This window comes from Schistocerca piceifrons, chromosome 4, assembly GCF_021461385.2.
Source record: "Schistocerca piceifrons isolate TAMUIC-IGC-003096 chromosome 4, iqSchPice1.1, whole genome shotgun sequence".
NCBI lineage: Eukaryota > Metazoa > Arthropoda > Insecta > Orthoptera > Acrididae > Schistocerca > Schistocerca piceifrons.
In genome coordinates this window covers 122,293,196-122,315,852 of record NC_060141.1, presented here as the reverse complement: position 1 = coordinate 122,315,852, position 22,657 = coordinate 122,293,196, and the positions used below count along the sequence as shown (strand labels likewise).

General features: G+C 38.7%; 1 protein-coding gene across 1 annotated transcript in view; it reads left to right on the top strand.

The window, feature by feature from the left end:
- The window catches only part of LOC124795649, a 286,381-nt gene that overhangs the window by 227,214 nt on the left and 36,510 nt on the right, over positions 1–22,657 (top strand). Inside the window, exon 12 of the mRNA XM_047259722.1 lies at positions 18,196–18,303. Within this exon, the coding sequence (XP_047115678.1) occupies positions 18,196–18,303 (108 nt within the window). The remainder of the gene's footprint in view (positions 1–18,195; positions 18,304–22,657) is intronic.

Sequence of the window (22,657 nt, the reverse complement as noted above, 5' to 3'; positions counted from 1 at the left end):
CTCCGCTAATTTCAAGTTGCCGCCACTCATACCTCACCTGTCTTTCAACAACTTCTTTGCCTCTACACTTCTGCCTCGACTGACATCTCTGCCCAAACTCTTTGACTTTAAATATGTCTGCTTGTGTCTGTATGTGTGGATGGATATGTGCGTGTGTGCGAGTGTATACCTGTCCTTTTTTCCCCCAAAGGTAAGTCTTTCCGCTCCCGGGATTGGAATGACTCCTTACCCTCTCCCTCAAAACCCACTTCCTTTCGTCTTCCCCTCTCCTTCCCTCTTTCCTGATGAGGCAACAGTGTGTTGCGAAAGCTTGAATTTTGTGTGTATGTTTGTTTGTGTTTGTTTGTGTGCCTATCGACCTGCCAGCGCTTTCGTTCGGTAAGTCACCTCATCTTTGTTTTTATATATAATTTTTTCCCACGTGGAATGTTTCCTTCTATTATATTGATATCAGTTTGTAATTATGTAGGCCTGCAGCTAAACAGCAGAAACTCAGAAAATAATTACCAGTGGTGTGGTGTTACTTACAAGAAAAAGAAAATTGGGCCTCAAAGTAATGTTTCTGTAAATGTGAAAGAAGAATTTCTCTTCATAGGAGACTCCTTACTTAAAAATATCATTGTGCCAAATTCGAAAGATATGTGTCCAGGCATTATTCTGGATCAACTAAACATCCATTTAAAAATCATTGTTACTAACCAAAATAGTGTCAAAGAGAAATCAAATTTCAAGTGTGTATTCATGCATGTTGGAACAAACTCCGTTCAACTCAGCAGTGAGCCTGATATCATTAGTGAAGCTTGAAACTTGATTCGTACAGCCAAATCTTAGTGTATTAACTCAAGACTGGTAATAAGCCTTATTTTGCACAGGAGATTGATGAGTGACTCTTACATAAATAAGATAAACGGTGGAATTACAGACCAGTGTGATAAGATTGGTGTGGTATTTATAAAGCCAAACAAATTTATAAGCATCAAATGCCTGGCTATAGATTTTGTACATCTAAATAGGCTAGGCTCAGTGACTCTGAGCAAAATGTTTTTCGACATTTGCAAAATCATCACTAATCAGGGGAACTGACAAAGTGTGGAAGGGATGTTAAAACAAAAGAATCAACTGAAAATAAAGAATATTGACATATTCCAACAAATGGTTTACTTAAAAGCATTGAAAACAGTGATAAAAATTTTCTAATGCATTGAAATATAAATGGTATAGCCTCAGATTTTTGTAACCCAAATTATCCTAAGATTGGTGAACTTAAAGTTTTACTTTCAGAATGTTCAGATTTAAAAATTGTATGTTGAAATGGACATTAGCTGACAAGACTGTATAGGGACTCTAAACAAAACAAAACAAAACAAAAATGAACATTTTACAGTTGCCAGTAGTTTTCATAGAGATAACAGATCTCGTGGGGGCTGCTGCAGCCTTCTAAATGACTTAATAAATTTTAAAGAGAGGACTGAGTTCTATTGTTTGAATGAGGGATGTAATTTTGAAAGTTGTGCTGTGGAGCTAATTGAAAAAAATTGTAATTGCAGCAGACTTTGATATAAATGTATTAAATAATAATCATGACACTGTAAATTTTTGTGACTTAATTCAGAAATATGCTTTTAATTCAAATTTAACTGAATGTACTAGAAGAAATAGCCACTCTGAAACATGTATTGACAATATTCTGACAAGTTATCAGTTTGAGGATGGAAGTAAATTCTGTTTAGATTTAGGCATATCAGATCATTCAGCACTGCTTGTAGAGTTTCCAAAAAAATATGAAAACGTGTTTTAAAAATAACTTTAGCAAAGAGAATATAAATATATTTTCTAACAGACTAAGAACTATAAACTGCCCTATAGATGATGATGTGTCAAGTGACAAAAATTTCAAAACATTCCTAAACTGTTTCCTAAATGTTTTCAACAAATATTTTCCCTCTCAAGCCTGGCAACAAAGAGTGGTTGATAAAATAAATTGGATTACATCAGGAATAGAAGTTTCTAGCACCAGGAAAAGACAGCTTCAAAATGAGTTAAAACCTAACAAAAATGCTGACTTTGTGGAGTATGTTAAGAGATATAAGGGCACATTCAAAAAAGTTGTACAGGCAGCAAAACACTGGCTAACAACCTGTATATCAGTAAACGTGAAAATAAATCAAAGGCAATTTGGGGTGTCACCAAATGTGAGTTAGGAGTAAACAAGTGCCAAGAAACTGAAATTTTAAAAAATTTTATCGGCTGAGATCCACCAACTGTATGTTATTTAGTTAATGGATGTAAGTATAGTCTCCTCAGTTGCACAGTATCATTGTCAAATTGACCATGGTTTCAACTGCACTAAGGCAGTCTTCATCAGAATAAAAATTACATAGAATTACATGTAGTCACACCATGTGTGAAAAACATATAGTGTGACTACATGTAAACCTATAAAATTTTTATTCTGAAGACTGCCTTAGTGCAGTCAAAACCATGGCCAATTTGACAATAATTTTGTGCAAACTGAGCTGGCTATACATACACCCTGTAACTATATGTCAAGAAATTGTCCAAATTAAAATTGAAAATGATATAATTATAGATCCTCTTCAAATGTCAAACTGTTTCAATAATTTTTTCACACGTGTAGCGAAATCAGAAGTAGATATCACAGCCCACCAGGAAAAGGTAGATGTTAACTTTGTAAATATAAAACAAAATGCAAGCCTTAAAACATTCAAAAGAATTTTCCCAAAAGATGAAGTAGATGCTATCGTGTCTTTAAAACACAAGGAATCAGCTGGGTGGGATGAAACTCCAACCACTGTGGTCAAGGCTGTTTATAACATCATTAGTCATCCATTGACTAGAATTATTAATCAGCCATTTGAGGAAGGATATTTCCCAGATGTGTTAAAATATGCTGAAATAAGACCATTGTTTAAGAAAGGCCTACCAAATGACATGGGAAATTACTGCCCTATTTCCCTGCTGCCAGTCTTTGCTAAGATGATAGAAAGGATTGTTGTGAAACATCTTGAAAGCTTTATTATAGAAAACAACATTAGTTAAAAATCAATTTGGGTTTCAAAAAGGAAAAAATATAATAAATGCTATCAGGGAATTCACTGAAATGATAAGCTTTACTTTACACAAGGGTAAGAAAGTCACAGGTATTTTTTGTGATTTGACCAAAGCTTTTGACTCTGTCAGTCACTTACTACTTCTACACAAGTTGGAGAGATATGGAACTGTAGGCAGGGCATTACAGTGGATCAAATCATATTTGTCAGAAAGAAAACAGTGTGTTGTTCTAAATTGAAATGAGGAAAAAAAATCATTCTTGGATTGGAAAAAGATCTATACAGGGGTCACACAGTGCTCAATTTTAGGGCCTTATCTTTTTCTGATGTACATAATTTATTTACCTTTAAACATTGATGTTCACTCTGTTTTATTTGCAGGTGACACTCTGGTTTTAATTGAAAATGACAATTGAGAACAATTTCATGATACTGTGGAAAATATAATGTGAAGTATGGTTTCAGCAAAATGGATTAAAACTCAATGTCACAAAAACACAATTAGTGCAATTCAGTGCTAAATCATCAGCATCTCCCATAAAAATACTGCATGGCAATCAGGAAATGACTGAAGCAAGTTACATAAAATTTCTAGGTCTAAATCTTGCCAAAAATTTAAATAGGAAGGCTCATGTAGACTTTTTAGCAAACAAACTAAACAACCTAGCTTATGCGATGAATGTCTTATCTGGCTCAATGCTTATGGACACCAGGAAGATAGTGCACCACAGCTACTTTGAGAATATAACTTGATACAGAATAATTTTCTGGGGAAACTCTACAAACAGCCCAATGTTATTTACACTTCAAAAGAGAATCATAAGAAAAATGTGTTTAGCCCAAAAAAGAACATCATGTTGCCCATTATTTAAAAAAATTAAAAATACTAAACCATTCCTTCTCTGTACATGTACAAAATTTTTATTTGCATATATAAAAATCAAAACTCAGTTGACAATTTTCATTTCAACCACAATTATAGTACTCGTCACAGACACAATTTCAAACTTCTCACTCATAATTTAAAACTTTATGCTCAAACACCATTGTACATGGGATTAAAAATTTACAGTAAATTAAATAACACACATTAATTTGACTCGTTCCACATAATTACGAAATATCGTATTCATGATCCATGGGACTAGTATTAATCTAATCTAATCTAATCTAGTTAAATATGGAGTTTGAACCTCTTAAAAGATTGTTATTTAATACACTACTGGAAAAATGTTTTTACTGAATTGAAGACTTCATGCATGACAGTTTGGGAATTTGAAAAGGAAAGAAACAAATAATACTATCTATTATATAATAAATTGTTAATATATGTATAAATTGTATTTCAAGCTAGAAAATGACCATTAGTGTTATATATGTTCTTGTTAAATTGTTCATGTCTAAAAGTTCAGCAATGCCTGCTTAAATATGTTAATTATCGTAACCTTATATTTTTTAAAGTAATTTGACATGTCTCCAGTACAAAAATCTTTGATTTGGAACTGTACATTATGAGGTGAATAAACTACATTCTACATTCAGATGGTAGAGCACTTACTGTGAAAGGCAAAGGTCCTGAGTGTGTGTCTCGGTGCTGCACAAGGTTTTAATATGCCAGGAAGTTTCGATACACAATAGGTTCAGTATAAATAAATAAAAAGATAAATTTCATATAACCCTGGCCAAAGTGAAGCACATAATTTTGAAAACATATTTAATCAGTCAGGGAAGGCTCTTCGGCATACTCAAGATACTAGTGTGGAAAAATAATAAAGTACCATTTAACAACTGAGAATTACATCAATATTAAAACTATTAAGTTAAAAAAATAAATAAATAAAAAAATAAAAATTTTAGATAGGGAAACCACAAAAGGGTCACTTGTGGCAGGCCAGGTCTGAATAAGATGGAAAAATAAACGGCACTTCTGGGTAGATTAATGCCCGATTGTTGTGAGATATAAAATCAACTTATAAAGGATGCCGTAGCAAACCAGGAGGTCATAACAGAGGTTATGGTGAGATGGGAAGCGGCAAACCATCCGCATGTACGTACACCACTGATGTGGACAGGCTATGCCCGGTGGACCAGCGGATAACAAATAAGACCCCAGTGCTCCACCTCAAATGCTACAAACATCTTGGAAAGCCAAGAGAACGCAAGCAAACATGTAAATCAAGCATAATAATCATGAACATATAAAAATGCTCAGACAAAGACAAAAGCTCAACGTGAGCATGGCTCCAACCCCAACCAAACCCTATGTGTAACAACCAGAAATTTACAAAGAATTATTAATGATTAACAGGTGAATATTACAGTAAAATATAACAATTTGATGTAATAATCACACACAATCCTCAGTCACATTAACTTAAGTGGCTTAGAAGGTAACAGGCAAAGCTCGAGGGATAGCACTCAAACTACTACGATCATATTTGAAACAATAAATATTAATTTTGCTGAAAGGGTAAATCTCACTAGAGTAATGGAAGCCAAGTATGCAAAAGAGAAAAGATTCTTTGGGCAGCAAGTGTTTGCTTACCGTAGCTGTAGGCAATTTTATAGTCGCTACATCATGCGGTTCCCCGTTGTATCTTCTCTAAAACTTAGAGCTGCGCTCCTTGGACTATCAGTGTGAACTTACTTGAATGCCGGATACAGGCTCAGCTTCCCTGCAGCTCTGGCATCTTCTGCTTGCAACAAACTCTTCTCCGAAGATTCTCTATTTTGAAGAAGGTGAAAATTCATCTACTATTCCAAAATCCTATTATCTAGTCCAAATATAGACACTCTCAAAATTCAGTTGCTGTTAACATATTCTATATTCAAAATTCAGTACACCATTTCACTGCCACATTAAACAGTAAGCCCACACTTTCTTAGGGCATTCACACATGATTGAATTCAACCAAATTAAATAACATTTTTTTTCTCAATGATACAATACTAATATACATGTCCGTCTGCTCGAGATCAAGTCACTATTAATAATAATCTTTTTTTTTTCTTCCATTGTCTCTCCACAACTCACAACAATCACCAATGTTTTTCGTGCATGAAATTCGTCCACGGAATTCTGGGGCAGAAGTTTTTCTTTTCTTTTTGCTGCAACCGAGCGCATCACTTGTTGGCCTGGTTTTGCTCTTCTTTCTCGGTTAGCCTGCACAAATAACCTTCTGCAGCAATGTGTATCTGTTTATATGCTACAACCCACTACAAAATAACATGTGTTCGAAGCGGCTGGAACACAAGTGACTCCAGGCTTTCGTAAAATTCTGGGGGCACTACAATCAGTCACGAAAGCAACAACTTCTAATACAAATTGGACTCAATTTTGACCTCAGTGGTCACTAACAAATGTGATGGCTTAGAAAATATGACTACTAATTGCAAATGCAGCTGGCAGATAAGCAGACATGAAACCAGTTGTAATTAAAGGAAATTTTAAAACACACAAATAGGGAACTTAACTAATGCCAAATAGAGGCACCAAAAGGTAAATTCAGTTGTTGAAACAATGATGAAGAAACACAAGCAATACAGTGTAGTGGGGGCAATTTCACCACGGGAGCACATGCTGCACTTAAGTAATGAGTCTCTCTCTCTCCCTCTCTCTCTCTCTCTCTCTCTCTCTCTCTCTCTCTCTCTCTCTCTGACAGTGACATGGTGACTGCCAATGTGGTCAAAGAGCTGCCCAAGGAATGACAACCAAAGATTCTACTACATGGCCAGCAAGGCACTGTGAAATGCGCCATTAGACAAGAGTGTGAAAACATGAAATGAGCCAACCAGGCTCAAAAAATGTGGAACTTTATTTAGAAGCATAACCAAAAAAGAGATGTTTATCATATGTGGCAGTAAGAAGTGTCAACTTAGTGGTTTGAAAGGAATTGTTTTTATTCACATTCTGCCCTCTTAAGCTAATAATAAATCACTTTGACAGCAACACAAAAATGTAATAAAAAATAAAAAAACTGTTAAAATAACAGTAAAAAGCATATAGGTTGCTGCCAGTCATATTGGACTTTGTTGCAGAATTTTTAGGATGGCTCTTGTAAAATGAAAAATGGTTCAAATGGCTCTGAGCACTATGGGACTCAACTGCTGAGGTCATTAGTCCCCTAGAACTTAGAACTAGTTAAACCTAACTAACCTAAGGACATCACAAACATCCATGCCCGAGGCAGGATTCGAACCTGCGACCGTAGCGGTCTTGCGGTTCCAGACTGCAGCGCCTTTAACCGCACGGCCACTTCGGCCGGCTCTTGTAAAATGACACAATGCTCAGGACACACAAATAAATGTAAAAGTCTGAAGATGGGGTGAATGGTAAATGAATGTACTCCCAAAAATGTTTGTTTTGAAGCATAGTTTGTTGATGTGGTATGTTGGGAAAGTCTGAAACCTGTTATGTTACAATAAAAGATGTGCAGTTTATGCAGAATTTTGTATTCTGCTTTTGCATCAGCAATTGTAGTTATCTACATCTACTCCTACGTCTATACTCTGCAAATCACCATAAGATGCATGTTAGATGCAGATTTCCTTGGATTTTGTGAAAAGATGAAGAAAATTTGGAATATTTCATATAGTGAGAGCTCCATACTCTTACAGAATTTAGAATTACCAGCAGCTACTACGTGGGACAGTATTTCATCCCAATAATGGTGTCAGCTGGTTCCATAAAAGCTCAGAATTTTTCTTATTCAAATCCACATCCACACTCTATGGCTATGGTTGTGATGCAAACTGCTGACAGGCAGGACCAGCCAGGCTGAATTGATGTTGATATTATGGATTTGCAAGGATAGAACTTGACTTAATAGTCCCTTTAATAGCACTAAGGTATCATCACAGTCTGTGATCAAAAGGGACTATACAAGTATTATAAGCAGATTTGCATTTTTTATGAAACTGGGCACAGCCCTTCAGTAATAATTGTCCTGTCCCAGAAATGATTGTAGTTCATTCCCTGTGAAAGAAATGGGGAACTCTAGCATAACTTTTTCTGGTCATAACTGTTCCTGCCAATAATATGGTCAAGTTGAGACTACTGAGAGTGTTAAATTAAACTTTTCCAGATTCAGTGTGCGGCACGTTACTCTTAATCAATTCAGTGTATTTGACTACCATTCTGTATGTTCCTTAATGTCCATGAAAAAACAAAATGCTGTGAAATAAACCATGTAATTGCTTGAATTTCCTGGCCTTATTGTACCCCGACCATCCAGCAAGCAGACCTTAGGCCTTAGGAGGCACAGCTACAGATACTGCTTAAAAACAGTAGACCTTCCCAAAAATATTTATTGACCATTTGCTCAAGACTGCTGAATCTGTGCATTCCAGCCAAGCTGTAATGGTCATATAGAGTCTGGGTACACTTCACTAAGAGTAATACTAAGTCATTATCTGAACAGCCGACACAATAGCTGGGGTAAACTGTCATCCTATGTAATAGCTGATGGTAATTCTAAAATTTGCGAGAGTATGGAGCTCTCTCCATATGAAAGGCTCCAGAGGTTCTTTGCGTACTTCTCCATAAAACTTCCTTTCCATCTAAGGTCTCTACCAGTAACAATATGTTTGTAAGCAGCTCAGTCCCAGAGCAATTTTCCTGCTATTTTGAGATTTTTGTCACAGGAATCTGACTGCCATCAGATAGTTTTAGCACAGGTGAGAGTCCTTCTGCCAGCTAAAGGCTTTTGGAGACAAATGTTGAACCCTTCCTGACCTCCTTCACTCCTACATCCAACAGTGATCCATCCCCCACCCCCAACTTTCCAGAAGTTATTAGCCTCAAACCTTGCAGCATCTTCATTCCACAAATGCCTCAACATGCAAGCTAATCTTACATCCACAGAACGAACTGAAACCCACCACCTACAAACTGATGCAGGCCTTATAATCCTACTTGCTAACAAGGTCTCCACCACTGTTGTTTTGAACCACAAGGATTACCTGGCAAAAGGACTCCACCAGTTGTCAGGTTCATCCACCTACAAACCCTGCCACAGTGACCCCATTTCAGAGATGCAGCAGGATCTCCAGTCTCTTCTCAAATCCTTGGGCACCTGCCAGAACCTCTCCCTGGAGTTCATCTCTCTCCTCACACCTACCACTCCCCACACTCCAATCTTCAACATGTTTTCTAAAGTCCATAAACCCAACCACCCAGGATGTCCCATTGTGTCCAGTTACTATACCCCCACTGAGAGAACCCTCTGCTGTCATAAACCAACACCTTCAGCCTATTACCAACAACCCACACTCCTTTATAATAGATACCAACCATTTCCTCTGCCAACCTCCACAGTTCCTGTTCCTTTAACACATTGTCCCTGACCATCACTGTTGATGCCACCTCCCCTTATACTAACATCCATAATGCCCATAGCCTTGCCTTCTTCCTCATTTGCTTTACTTAGTACTCCACCATTCAACAAGCCACCTTCCATGATGTTGACCTCTGCCTCAAAGATGGCCCATCAGTACATCTGTCCATATCAAACCTGCCAACCACCAGTAATACCTCGACTTTAACTGCTGCCACCCATTCCATACCAAGAAGTCCCTTCGATACAGCCTATCCACTCATGGCCATCACATCTGTTGTAATGAGCAGCCCCTCTCAAAATATGCCACTAAGGCCTTGAAAGACCATAATTACCCTCCCAACCTTATACAAAAGCAGGCCCTAACTCTCATCGTGCTCTGAAACGAGGGGTGTCCTACCCACTATCATTCCCATGGCTTCAACAGTGGTATTCTACCACCCACCAAACCTGCCCAATATCCTTGTCGATCCCTACGCAACCTTTACTTGCGACCCCTTTCCTCATGGCTCATATTTCTGCAATAGACCTAGATACAAGACTTGTCCCATACATCCTCCCACCACCACTTATTCTGATCCTGTCACAAACATCACCTATCCCATCAAAGGTAGGCCTACCTGCGAAACCCATCATGTGATCTATGAGCTAAGCTGCAACCATTGTGCTGCATTCTACACGAGTATGGCAACCAACGAGCTCTCTGTCCACATGAATTGCCACTGACAAGCTGTGGTCAAATAACAGCTGTACCACCCCTTTTCTGAGCACACAGCCCAACATGACATTCTTCATGTCAATGACTGCTTCATGGCCTGTGCCATCTGGATCCTTCCCACAAACACCAGTCTTTGTGAACTGCACAGGTGGAAACTATCCCTATAATAGTTTCTACTTTCCCAAAACCGTCCTGGCATCAAACTTCAGTAGTCATTGTCCATCACCCAGCTCTCCCATTCCCTGTTTCCATTCCAGCACTACACAGCCCTCTACCCTCTATTCTACCAACACACCCAGTCTTTTTACTTGTCTCTCTTTCTGCTTCAAACCCCCTCCCCCCCCCCCCCCCCCCCCCCGCCCTTTGTCTAACCTCCTGACTGCACATAGTTGTCCTATCCTCTCCCCACCTCAACCCTGTATGCTCCCACAAGCAGCACTTTATACTGTCACCCATCCCACCCATCCCAGCCCTGCTACCCCCCCCCCCCCCCCTCTGCCTGCTGCAACCTCCTCCTTACCCCCGCCACCCAGTTTGCTTCTCCCATCGTGCACATGTCATCAATAAAATTGTTTTCCTATCCTAGCACTGGCTGTTCAAATTCCACACCATGTGGCGTGGTCACCAGTGGGCAATGATAAACTCACCAAGCACATGCGCCAGGCTACTCAACATGTGAGAAATGGCAGAAACCATACACCATACCATGGTTAGTCATGTGAAGTAGGCCAAGTGATTAAGGCACTTGACCACCACCTCTGTGGCTGGTGCCCAAATAGCATGCAAGTGGACCTCCACAAGGCACCTACCTTGTCATTGCGTATCACCCCACTGACTGAAACACATGGTTACCTCATCCATCGGGAGGACCCCCCTCGGTGTCGCTGTGGCTCACAAAAGACGGTCGTCCATCTCTTGTTGGACTGCCCACATTTAGCTGCTCTGCAGTGGAATTTTAATTTTCCTATCACCCTACCTTTGGTGTTTTGTGATGATTTTTCAACAGCAGCTTTCATTTTACGTTTTATTCTGAGGGTGGGTTTTATCATTTGATCTAAGTTTTAGCACAAGTGCTTTGTCCCTCTGTGTCCTCCACCCTAGTGCTTTTAGGGTGGAGGTTTTAATGTGTTGCAGAGTGGCTGGCTTCTCCTTTTTATTCTCATGGTGAGCCATCCATGGTAATCTGCTCATTGGTTTTGATCTCTTCTGGATGTTTCTTGTGTGTCTCTGTGGTTTTCTTGTCTGATTTTGTCTGTTTTTGTGTTTGTTACATTTCCTTCATTCTTGCGGTTTTTGCTTTCTTTCCGTTTTCTGTTGTACATTTTCTTTGTTTTATTCTCCCCCTTGTGGCATTATTTTATTCAGAACAAGGGACCAATGAGCAAGCAGTTTGGTCCCTTCCCCTCTCTTTTAAACCAACCAGCCATTTTCACTGTACACAAAATTTGACGTTGTACAGTAATGCTACTACACCACAAATAGATACACCGAAATATCCAAATTACACTGACAATTACTATCTACCAGCAATGATGAGACTAGCAGAATACAGTGACAACATATGTTATCTCCCTATCATCCAAAACAAGACACCACAATTATTTCCATATGATACCCATTTAATTTATGTCAAGCTAAATCATAAATCCAGCTTGCAATTGTCCTCGCAAGCAATGACTTCCTTCCAATGCAGAACAATCTCTCTGGAAATGCCTCATAATCTTCTAATAACTACTAAAATTCATCTCAAATATAAAGTGAGTGTGAAGACAGATTCATATGAAGCTCGTATTAGGACAACATTTATACCACAATAAAGATAACTTAAGTGATAATTATATTTCTTTCTGTGTAGTCTAACATTGCTACATAAATAATGATATGTAATCTATTCCGCCGATTAACCACTACACCTCTGTGAGTATGAGTATGATCACTGACTTTTCATAACAACTTCAAATAACTTCAATATCAAAAAACTTGTCTTTATTTGGCCCAGGTCTCTCAATACAAATTCAAATCTTGTAAGTGATCAAGAGCCAGCAAAGACTACACCCCCCCCCCCTCCATTGTTGTTGTTGTTGTTGTTGTTGTTGTTGTTGTTGTGGTCTTCAGTCCTGAGACTGGTTTGATGCAGCTCTCCATGCTACTCTATCCTGTGCAAGCTTTTTCATCTCCCAGTACCTACTGCAACCTACATCCTTCTGAATCTGCTTAGTGTATTCATCTCTTGGTCTCCCTCTACGATTTTTACCCTCCACGCTGCCCTCCAATACTAAATTGGTGATCCCTTGATGTCTCAGAACATGTCCTACCAACCGATCCCTTCTCCTGGTTATGTTGTGCCACAAACTTCTCTTCTCCCCAATCCTATTCAATACCTCCTCATTAGTTATGTGATCTACCCATCTAATCTTCAGCATTTTTCTGTAGCACCACATTTCGAAAGCTTCTATTCTCTTCTTGTCCAAACTATTTATCGTCCATGTTTCACTTCCATACATGGCTACACTCCATACGAATACTTTCAGAAATGACTTCCTGACACTTAAATCAATACTGGATGTTAACAAATTTCTCTTCTTCAGAAACGCTTTCCTTGCCATTGCCAGCCTACATTTTATATCCTCTCTACTTCGACCATCATCAGTTATTTTGCTCCCCAAATAGCAAAACTCCTTTACTACTTTAAGTGCCTCATTTCCTAATCTAATTCCCTCAGCATCACCCGACTTGATTAGACTACATTCCATTATCCTTGTTTTGCTTTTGTTGATGTTCATCTTATATCCTCCTTTCAAGACATTGTCCATTCCATTCAACTGCTCTTCCAAGTCCTTTGCTGTCTCTGACAGAATTACAATGTCATCGGCGAACCTCAAAGTTTTTATTTCTTCTCCATGAATTTTAATACCTACCCCGAATTTTTCTTTTGTTTCCTTTACTGCTTGCTCAATATACAGATTGAACAACATCGGGGAGAGGCTACAACCCTGTCTTACTCCCTTCCCAACCACTGCTTCCCTTTCATGTCCCTCGACTCTTATAACTGCCATCTGGTTTCTGTACAAATTGTAAATAGCCTTTCCCTCCCTGTATTTTACCCCTGCCACCTTTAGAATTTGAAAGAGATTATTCCAGTCAACATTGTCAAAAGCTTTCTCTAAGTCTACAAATGCTAGAAACGTAGGTTTGCCTTTCCTTAATCTTTCTTCTAAGATAAGTCGTAAGGTCAGTATTGCCTCACGTGTTCCAGTGTTTCTACGGAATCCAAACTGATCTTCCCCGAGGTTGGCTTCTACTAGTTTTTCCATTCGTCTGTAAAGAATTCGTGTTAGTGTTTTGCAGCTGTGACTTATTAAGCTGATAGTTCGGTAATTTTCACATCTGTCAACACCTGCTTTCTTTGGGATTGGAATTATTATATTCTTCTTGAAGTCTGAAAGTCATAGAAATGGAAATTCAAGAACAAAAAAAAAAGTAAACAAAAAACCTAGGTGCCACAACCACTTTTGCCTTAACCTTAATTAACAATTCAAACAAAACTTAGCCTTTTCAGGTGTTAGCACAACACAACTCGCTTAAGTTCCCTACATTAAATCAGGCCACTTGTCACTTCTACTAACCAAGTTTTTTGTTTAGTTATGTGTTTCTTGTAAATGGTTCCTTTCTATTCCTGTTGTTTACCAACTCAACTCAACCTACTGGTGTGATCTCTCATATCAAGGTGAAACAGTTCGAATATACACGATCCAATTCTAGAACCATTGTATGATCATGGCATCCAAACAACAAACAACAATTTGTTCAAGGATTTTCCTTCTTGATGCACACCAGTCACTACCAAACCACTCCCAAAAACACCTAGCAACTCAATTACCTCTGGGCAAGCTGCAACCACTCGTCATACAACACAGACAGAATATTGGGTTCTACCGATTCCCTAAAAATCATCAAATGCAAATCTGTGTCTCGAACATGACTCACGCCATGTCTATCACAGCAACATAACTACTACTTCCTCCCAACTGTCCACAGGATGACAACTGATCAACCACCCAAAAACACAATTTCTTCAAACCAGTGTCTAATCCACGACTACTTCAAAATCCTGGAGCCTACATATATTCCATAGCTCAGCCTTGGGAGGAAAACTACAGTTGCAGCTACGTCTATCAACAGGTGCCTGGATGACAAAGTTGCCACACTGTGTCCATAAACTGCACAAAATACAACATTGGCTTCACCAGCCAAACTCCTTCAACTCTCCCAAGCTTTAAACACCAGTTGTGGTGCGTCTATACAACATGCAGTGGGTCAGTACTACATCTGACGGAGACCTACCACAAGATTAACTTTATCGGTAAGAGGTCTACTGGGAAACTAACAATTTTCCTATGTCATTCAATGGGAACCATTTTTATGAACAAACAAACACGCAATGCCATGCCAACTTTTCACAGTTTATTTATTATTCCTTTTGATCATCAGGTAATGTCAATAGGGGCCAGCTGTGTCGTGTCACTGATGCAGCATTTCTGGAATCAATGATGGCAAGATGTTACATCACTGATGCCGTGCGCATTCACCACTTGTTTCTCTGCGGCACACTCGAGTCGTCTATTATATATTTTATTGCCTTTTAATACATCATACATATATGATTATTGCATTCACCAGGTGTTATTGGCCATTTACCGGATTGGATGCTCAGCAACTGTAATGGCGAACGAAATCCATTCTTTTGATACAGCACATGTGGACCCCACCTCATTGCCACACTGCAACCTGTCCACCCCTGGTGAACATTTCTAGTAATAACCAATAACACCAGTTAGTATTCATTCTTTACCTGGCACAGAGCTAGTGCTAACAACAATAGTTGGAACTTGTGTTTTGTTGTGGTCTTCAATCCAGAGACTGGTTTAATGCTGCTGTCCATGCTACTCTATCCTGTGCAAGCTTCATCATCTCCCAGTACCTCGTCTTGATTAAACTATTTATCGTCCATGTTTCACTTCCATACATGGCTACACTCCATACAAATACTTTCAGAAACGACTTCCTGACACTTAAATCTATACTCGATGTTAACAAATTTCTCTTCTTCAGAAACGCCTTCCTTGCCATTGCCAGTCTACATTTTATATCCTCTCTACTTCGACCATCATCAGTTATTTTGCTCCCCAAATAGCAAAACTCCTTTACTACTTTAAGTGTCTCATTTCCTAATCTAATTGTCTCAGCATCACCAGACTTAATTCGACTACATTTCATTATCCTCGTTTTGCTTTTGTTGATGTTCATCTTATATCCTCCTTTCAAGACACTGTCCACTCCGTTCAACTGCTCTTCCAAGTCCTTTGCTGTCTCTGACAGAATTACAGTGTCATTGGCGAACCTCAAAGTTTTTGTTTCTTCTCCATGGATTTTATTTCCTACTCCGAGTTTTTCTTTTGTTTCCTTTACTGCTTGCTCAATATACAGATTGAATAACATCAGGGATAGGCTACAACCCTGTCTCACTCCCTTCCCAACCACTGCTTCCCTTTCATACCCCTCAACTCTTATAACTGCCATCTGGTTTCTGTACAAATTGTAAATAGCCTTTCGCTCCCTGTATTTTACTCCTGCCACCTTCAGAATTTGAAAAAGAGTATTCCAGTCAACATTGTCAAACGCTTTCTCTAAGTCTACAAATGCTAGAAATGTAGGTTTGCCTTTCCTTAAACTAGCTTCTAAGATAAGTCGCAAGGTCAGTATTGCCTCACGTGTTCCAACATTTCTATGGGATCCAAACTGATCTTCCCTGAGGTTGGCTTCTACCAGCTTTTCCATTCGTCTGTACAGAATTCATGTTAGTATTTTGTATCTGTGGCTTATTAAACTGATAGTTTGGTAATTTTCACATCTGTCAACACCTGCTTTCTTTGGGATTGGGATTATTATATTCTTCTTGAAGTCTGTGGGAATTTCGCCTGTCTCATACATCTTGCTCACTAGATGGTAGAGTTTAGTTAGGCCTGGCTCCCCCAAGGCTGTCAGTAGCTCTAATGGAATGTTGTCTACTACCGGGGCCTTGTTTCAACTTAGGTCTTTTAGTGCTCTGTCAAACTCTTCACACAGTATCATATCTCCTACTTCATCTTCATCTTCATCAACATTCTCTTCCATTTCTATAATATTATCCTCAAGAACTTTGCCCTTGTATAGACCCTCTATATAATCCTTCCACCTTTCTGCTTTCCCTTCTTTGCTTAGAACTAGGTTTCCATCTGAGCTCTTGATATTCATGCAAGTGGTATGTATCTTACCCCTAGTGGGATAAGCCTCTACATCCTAACGCATGTCCTCTAGCCATCCCTGCTTAGCCGTTTTGCACTTTCTGTTGATCTCATTTTCGTATTCCTTTGTGCCTCCTTCATTTACAGCATTTTATATTTTCTCCTTTCATCAATTAAATTCAGTATCTCTTCTGTTACCCAAGGATTTCTACTACCTCTCATCTTTTTACCTAGTTGATCCTCTGCTACCTTCACTATTTCATCTCTCAAAGCTACCCATTCATCTTCTACTGTATTTCGTTCCCCCATTCTTGTCAATCATTCCATAATGCTCTCCCTGAAGCTCTCTACAACCTCTGGTTCTTTCAGTTTATCCAGGTCCCTTCTCCTCAAATTCTCACTGTTTTGCAGTTTCTTCAGTTTTAATCTACAGTTCATAACCAATAGATTGTGGTCACAGTCCACATCTGCCCCTGGAAATGTCTTACAATTTAAAACCTGGTTCCTAAATCTCTGTCTTACCATTATATAATCTATCTGAGACATTCCAGTATCTCCAGGCTCCTTCCATGTGTCCAACCTTCTTTTATGATTCTTGAACCAAGTGTTGCCTATGATTAAGTTATGCTCTGTGCAAAATTCTACCAAGTGGCTTCATCTTTCATTCCTTAGCCCCATTCCATATTCACCTACTACGTTTCCTTCTCTTCCTTTTGCTACTATTGAATTCCAGTCACCCATGACTATTAAATTTTCGTCTCCCTTCACTATACGAATAAATTCTTTTATCTCATCATACATTTCATCAATCTCTTCGTCATCTGTGGAGATAGTTGGCATATAAACTTGTACTACCGTGGTAGGCATGGGCTTCGTATCTATCTTGGCCACAATAATGCGTTAACTATGCTGTTTGTAGTAGCTTACCCACATTCCTATTTTCCTATTCATTATTAAACCTACTCCTGCATTACCCCTATTTGATTGTGTGTTTATAACCCTGTATTCACATGATGAGAAGTCTTGTTCCTCCTGCCACCAAACTTCACTAATTCCCACTATATCTAACTTTAACCTATCCATTTCCCTTTTTATAGTTTCTGTCCTATCTGCCTGATTAAGCGATCTGACATTCCATACTCCGATCTGTAGAACGCCAGTTTTCTTTCTCCTGATAACAATGTCCTTCTGAGTAGTCGCCACCTGGAGATCCAAATGGGGGACAATTTTACCTCCGGAATATTTTACCCAAGAGGACGCCATCAACATTTAACCATACAGTAAAGCTGCATGCCCTCGAAAAAAATTGCGGCTGTAGTTTCCCCTTGCTTTCAACCGTTCGCAGTACCAGCACAGCAAGGCCGTTTTGGTTAGTGTTACAAGGCCAGATCAGTCAATCATCCAGACTGTTGCCCCTGCAACTACTGAAAAGACTGCTACTCCTCTTCAGGAACCACATGTTTGTCTGGCCTCTCAGCAGATACCCCTCCATTGTGGTTGTACCTACGGTACGGCTATCTGTTTCACTGAGGCTTGCAAGCCTCCCCACCAACGACGAGGTCCATGGTTCATGGGGGGTAGTTGGAACTTAACCATCAGAATACTGCCATCAAAGTGACACTTCCTGTCAGTGAAAGCATTTCTTGCAATGACAAACTATGACAGCTCAGGCAGAAGTATCTTTCTGAATAGCTGTTTTTATGAAGTTACTAGTAATACTAATAATTGTTTACTGGGCACAATTAAGTTTACAGTAAACTTATTCATGTACAAAATTTTATTTTCAGGAAGACCTTTCTGCTATTATGGCTTCTGAAAGAAATGAGATGCAGAAGTTATTCTGGAAATTGCTTGTATGGATTCATGATGATGTTACCGACATGGAATCAATCAAGGTATGTAATCAGTGTATGATGACTCTCTCTCTCTCTCTCTCTCTCTCATGTCACTGATACTAAGAGAAATGTATTGTTCACTAAAATATTGATAATTTGCGTTGAATTAATGAAAAGTGATTGTACACCTCAGACTGGATTTTACTTTCAAAAAAATTTTCATGTGCTCCCCTTCTAAATTATGGGGTGGCCAGAAACATTATGAAGATAATGGAAACACTTCACAGCATATTTCTCCCGGCTATGTCAGTTTATAAGCTATGTTTTTGCTTCATACCAGTTTTTATGTGCTTATTTTACACATAGGAGTTAGGTCAAATTTTAACCTCTGTATCTTGGAAAGGGAAAAGGTATCAAGAAAATTTTGGAGCTTGTTAGAGATTGGAATCTGCAGGATGTATCACAGGAATGTCCACCATTTACTATGCGTAGCCGTCTTGGAATCCATGGCTTAGTTTTGGTACAAAAAAACGTGAAAAGATTCTCTCCCTCCCCCACAATTTCTAAGAAACCACCCATGAACTACTGATGCCTCCATAAGCCCCTTAAGGCCAATCCTAGAAAACATCTAATGCAACAAAAAATAAATAAATAAATAAATAAAAATGGATTACCAATTTCCTCCATTTGCTTAAGCTGGAGGAGGTGTGTAATATTCACACTTTGGTCCTGTACATAGGATAGACACTAAGACGATACTTGACACTACTTTTCTATCTTCAGTCCAATAGGACCTGTGGTATGAGCCTCAGAAAAATCTCATTTTTTGCACGATGTTTTGGAACATATTGATGAGCATGCAGTTGCAGGCATACCAAACAGGAATCCAATGTTACTGTAGGAATGATGAGGGATAAAATGGTCATCTTGAAGATAAGAGCTACCCAGCATTTAACTATAAGTGAAAACCAAAATAATCTCTGATCATAAATATTTGTTTTATTTAATGATTGATTTTGATTGTTGTGGTCATCATCAGATTATCTGTAAAAGATATGCACATTTATGAGTAAGAGTTTTAAGCTAAGTTACCAACATTGTAGTTAATAGTTAAACAATATAATTGTCTCCAGAATGAAATTTTCACCCTGCAGCAGTGTGTACACAAATATGAAACTTCCTGGCAGATTAAAACTGTGTGCCAGATCGAGACTTGAAGTCTGGACCATTGCCTTTTGCAGGCAAGTGCTCTACTGACTGATCCATACAAGCACAACTCACAACCCATGCTCACAGCACTACTTTTGCTAGTACCTCCATCTCCTATGTTCCAAACTTCACAGAAGCTTTCCTACAATACTTGCAGAACTAGCACCTCTGGAAGAAAGGATATTGCAGAGACATGGCTTAGCCACAGCCTGGAGGATGCTTCTAGAATGAAGTTTCCACACTGCAGTGGAGTGTGCACTGATATGAAGCTTCCTGGTAGATTAAAACTTTGCGTCAGACTGAGACTCGAACTCGGGGCCTTTGTATCTTGCGGGCAAGTGCTGTACCGGCAGCTACCCAAGCATGACTCGTGACCTGTCCTCACAGCCTTACTTCCATCACTACCTTGTCTCCTACATTCCAAACTTCATAGAAGCTCTCCTATGAAACTTGCAGGACTAGCACTCCTGGAACAAAGGATACTGCAGAGACATGGTTTAACCACACTCTGGAGGGGTATTTCCAGAATAAAATTTTCACTCTGCAGTGGAGTGTGCAATGATATGAAACTTCCTGGTAAATTAAAACTGTGTGCCAGACTGAGACTCAAACTCATGACCTTTGCCTTCCGTGGGCAAGTTTTACACCAACTGAGCTACCCAAGCATGACTCACAAACCATCGTTACAGAGACAGAGTGAAAATTTCATTCTGAAAACATCCTCCATGTTGTGGCTATGACACACCTCTGCAATATCCATTCTTCCAGGAGAGCTAATTCTGAAAGTTTTATAGGACAGTTTCTGTGAAGTTTGGATGATAGGAAATGAAGTACTGGCAGAAGTAAGGCTGTGTGCACTGATTGTGAGTTGTGCTTGGGTAGTTCGGTCGGTAGGGCACTTGCCCGTGAAAGATAAAGGTCTCATGTTCAAGTCTTGGTCTGGCACACAGTTTTAACCTGCCAGGAAGTTTCTATATACCTGTCCCCTTGAAGTTAATAAAAAGAGAAAAAATCTATGGCCACAATTGTCAACATCACATAGTATAAAAAAACAATAAAATTTTAATAAACATTCACAGCCTGTGATGTAGGTTTGTTGTTAGCTCACTGTGCTTACAACCATAGTGCAAACAGTTGAGGGGGATTGGCCCCTAGATTTCTCTGACTGTAAGCACTGTTTACCGTGGCACATTATAAAGCAGAATATACCTTGTCTAACACACTACATGAACCAAAATAGGATAAGTTAAAAACACATCTAAAAAGGAGCTAGAGCTTGAATGTGGGTCTACTGTAAATTGTTAGTTAATATTACTGGTGTCATGGTGTATGTAATACATAATGAAATTAATTGAAAGCTGTATCTTAAAACATGAGAAAAGCCAGACACACAATGAACTCATGAAAATAAGAGCCAAGAAAACGTTGGCAGTGTAGGGCCAGGGACAGAAAATAAATGAACGTGATCTGAATATTAAAACAAAGAAGAACAACAAGAGCTTGTAATACAGTGAGAAATAAGTGTTCAGTGTAAATTGGTATTGTTGATTCAGCAGTTCTATGGGGTGGTGCTAATTATTCCATAGATCTCACTTTCTTCCAAAATATTCAATAGATGCTAGAGTTCAGAAATATGTTGTCTGAATGCAGTTTAGCTTTGCAGATGTATAAGTTCCTTACATCTGATATTAAAATTTCTACCTCTGTCCAATCAAAAATTTCTCACAATCACCATATTGTACTTTATAGAGGTCAGAATTTGAAATTTTTTTATCCTTATTACCTATCTTGTGTCTAAGCTACAGTTTCATAGTGTTATTTATTTGAAAGTGGTTTATATATCCAAGAGAAAGTATAAGTTTAATGTTATGTTACACAACATGTTTTTTGTCTGATCTCACCTGTAAAGTGCAGAAATCTTATATGAGAAAAGCAGCAAAAATTTGCTGTTAATTCAGAGTTTGAGTTAACTCACTAATAAACAAGAAATCCTTTAACTAAAAATGGCTTTTATTTGTGCAAGTTATCTGTTTACTTACCCTTCACATTGTAATTCATGTACAGGAGACAGTAACTTGCTGTTCATTCAGAATTGAAGTTATAAAGATGTTCAGAAATATGAGAATGGTTTGATAAGCCCAGTAAATTTCCATGAAAGAAGGGAACTTTTTATTGTGCCTTCCCAATTGGTAAGCCTGATGATTCCAAGGAACATATAAAGAAATTCAACAATGTACAGCATACAGTACATTGCTCACAGCCATCTGACTTGACCAGTGTGCCAACTTCAATTGAAAATTGTGGAAACTGAATAATGTGCTGTTATTAAACATTTTCATTTGACATGTTTAACTGCCACACAACTGTATAAAGTTCACATGAACTTTGCACCATCATTGAAGACCACTTAATTTTGGATAAATGAATTTAAACGTGGTCAGACAAGCAATGAAGACAAATTGCACTCCAGCCATGTACTTTGGGTCACCACAAAGGAGACCATTGACAAAATCCATGCCCTGTAGGCATCTCAACTGAGTGAGTGCATAATATTGCACATGGGGAATTGGCTATGAAAAAGCTGTGTGTGAGGTAAAGGATTGCTCGCAGTTGGCCAAAACCACATCAGGCACAACATTTCAGTGCAATGTCTGGAAATATTTAATGGCAATCCACAAGACTTTCTGCACTGGTTTGTGACTGTTGATGAAACCTGGATCAATCACGACACTTCAGAGTCAAAACAGCAATCAAAATAATGGACATCCACTGGTGAAAGTGCACAAAGAAGGCAAAGACAATTTTTTCAGCTGGTAATTGATGGCCTTTGTTTTGTGAGATTCCCAAGAAATAGTCCTCACAGATTACTTGGAAAAAGACAGAATTGTAATGGTACCCTATTGTTATATCATTTGGAACTTGTGTTGGTTGAAATAAGACTAAGACTGGCATGCAAAAATGTTCTATTTCATCAGGATAATGCACAATCCCACACGTAAGTGATAACAATGGTGAAAGTGCATGAATTGGGCTTTGAATTGGTTCCTCATTCACTCTCTTCATCAGATTTTGTCCCCAGTGACCTCTTCCTGTTCCCTAACTTGAAACTTTGGCTTGCTGGAAAAACATTTTCATGATATGAGGAAATGATGGTTGCAGTCAGTGAGTATTGTATAGAATTTGAGAGAACCAATTTTTCCGATGG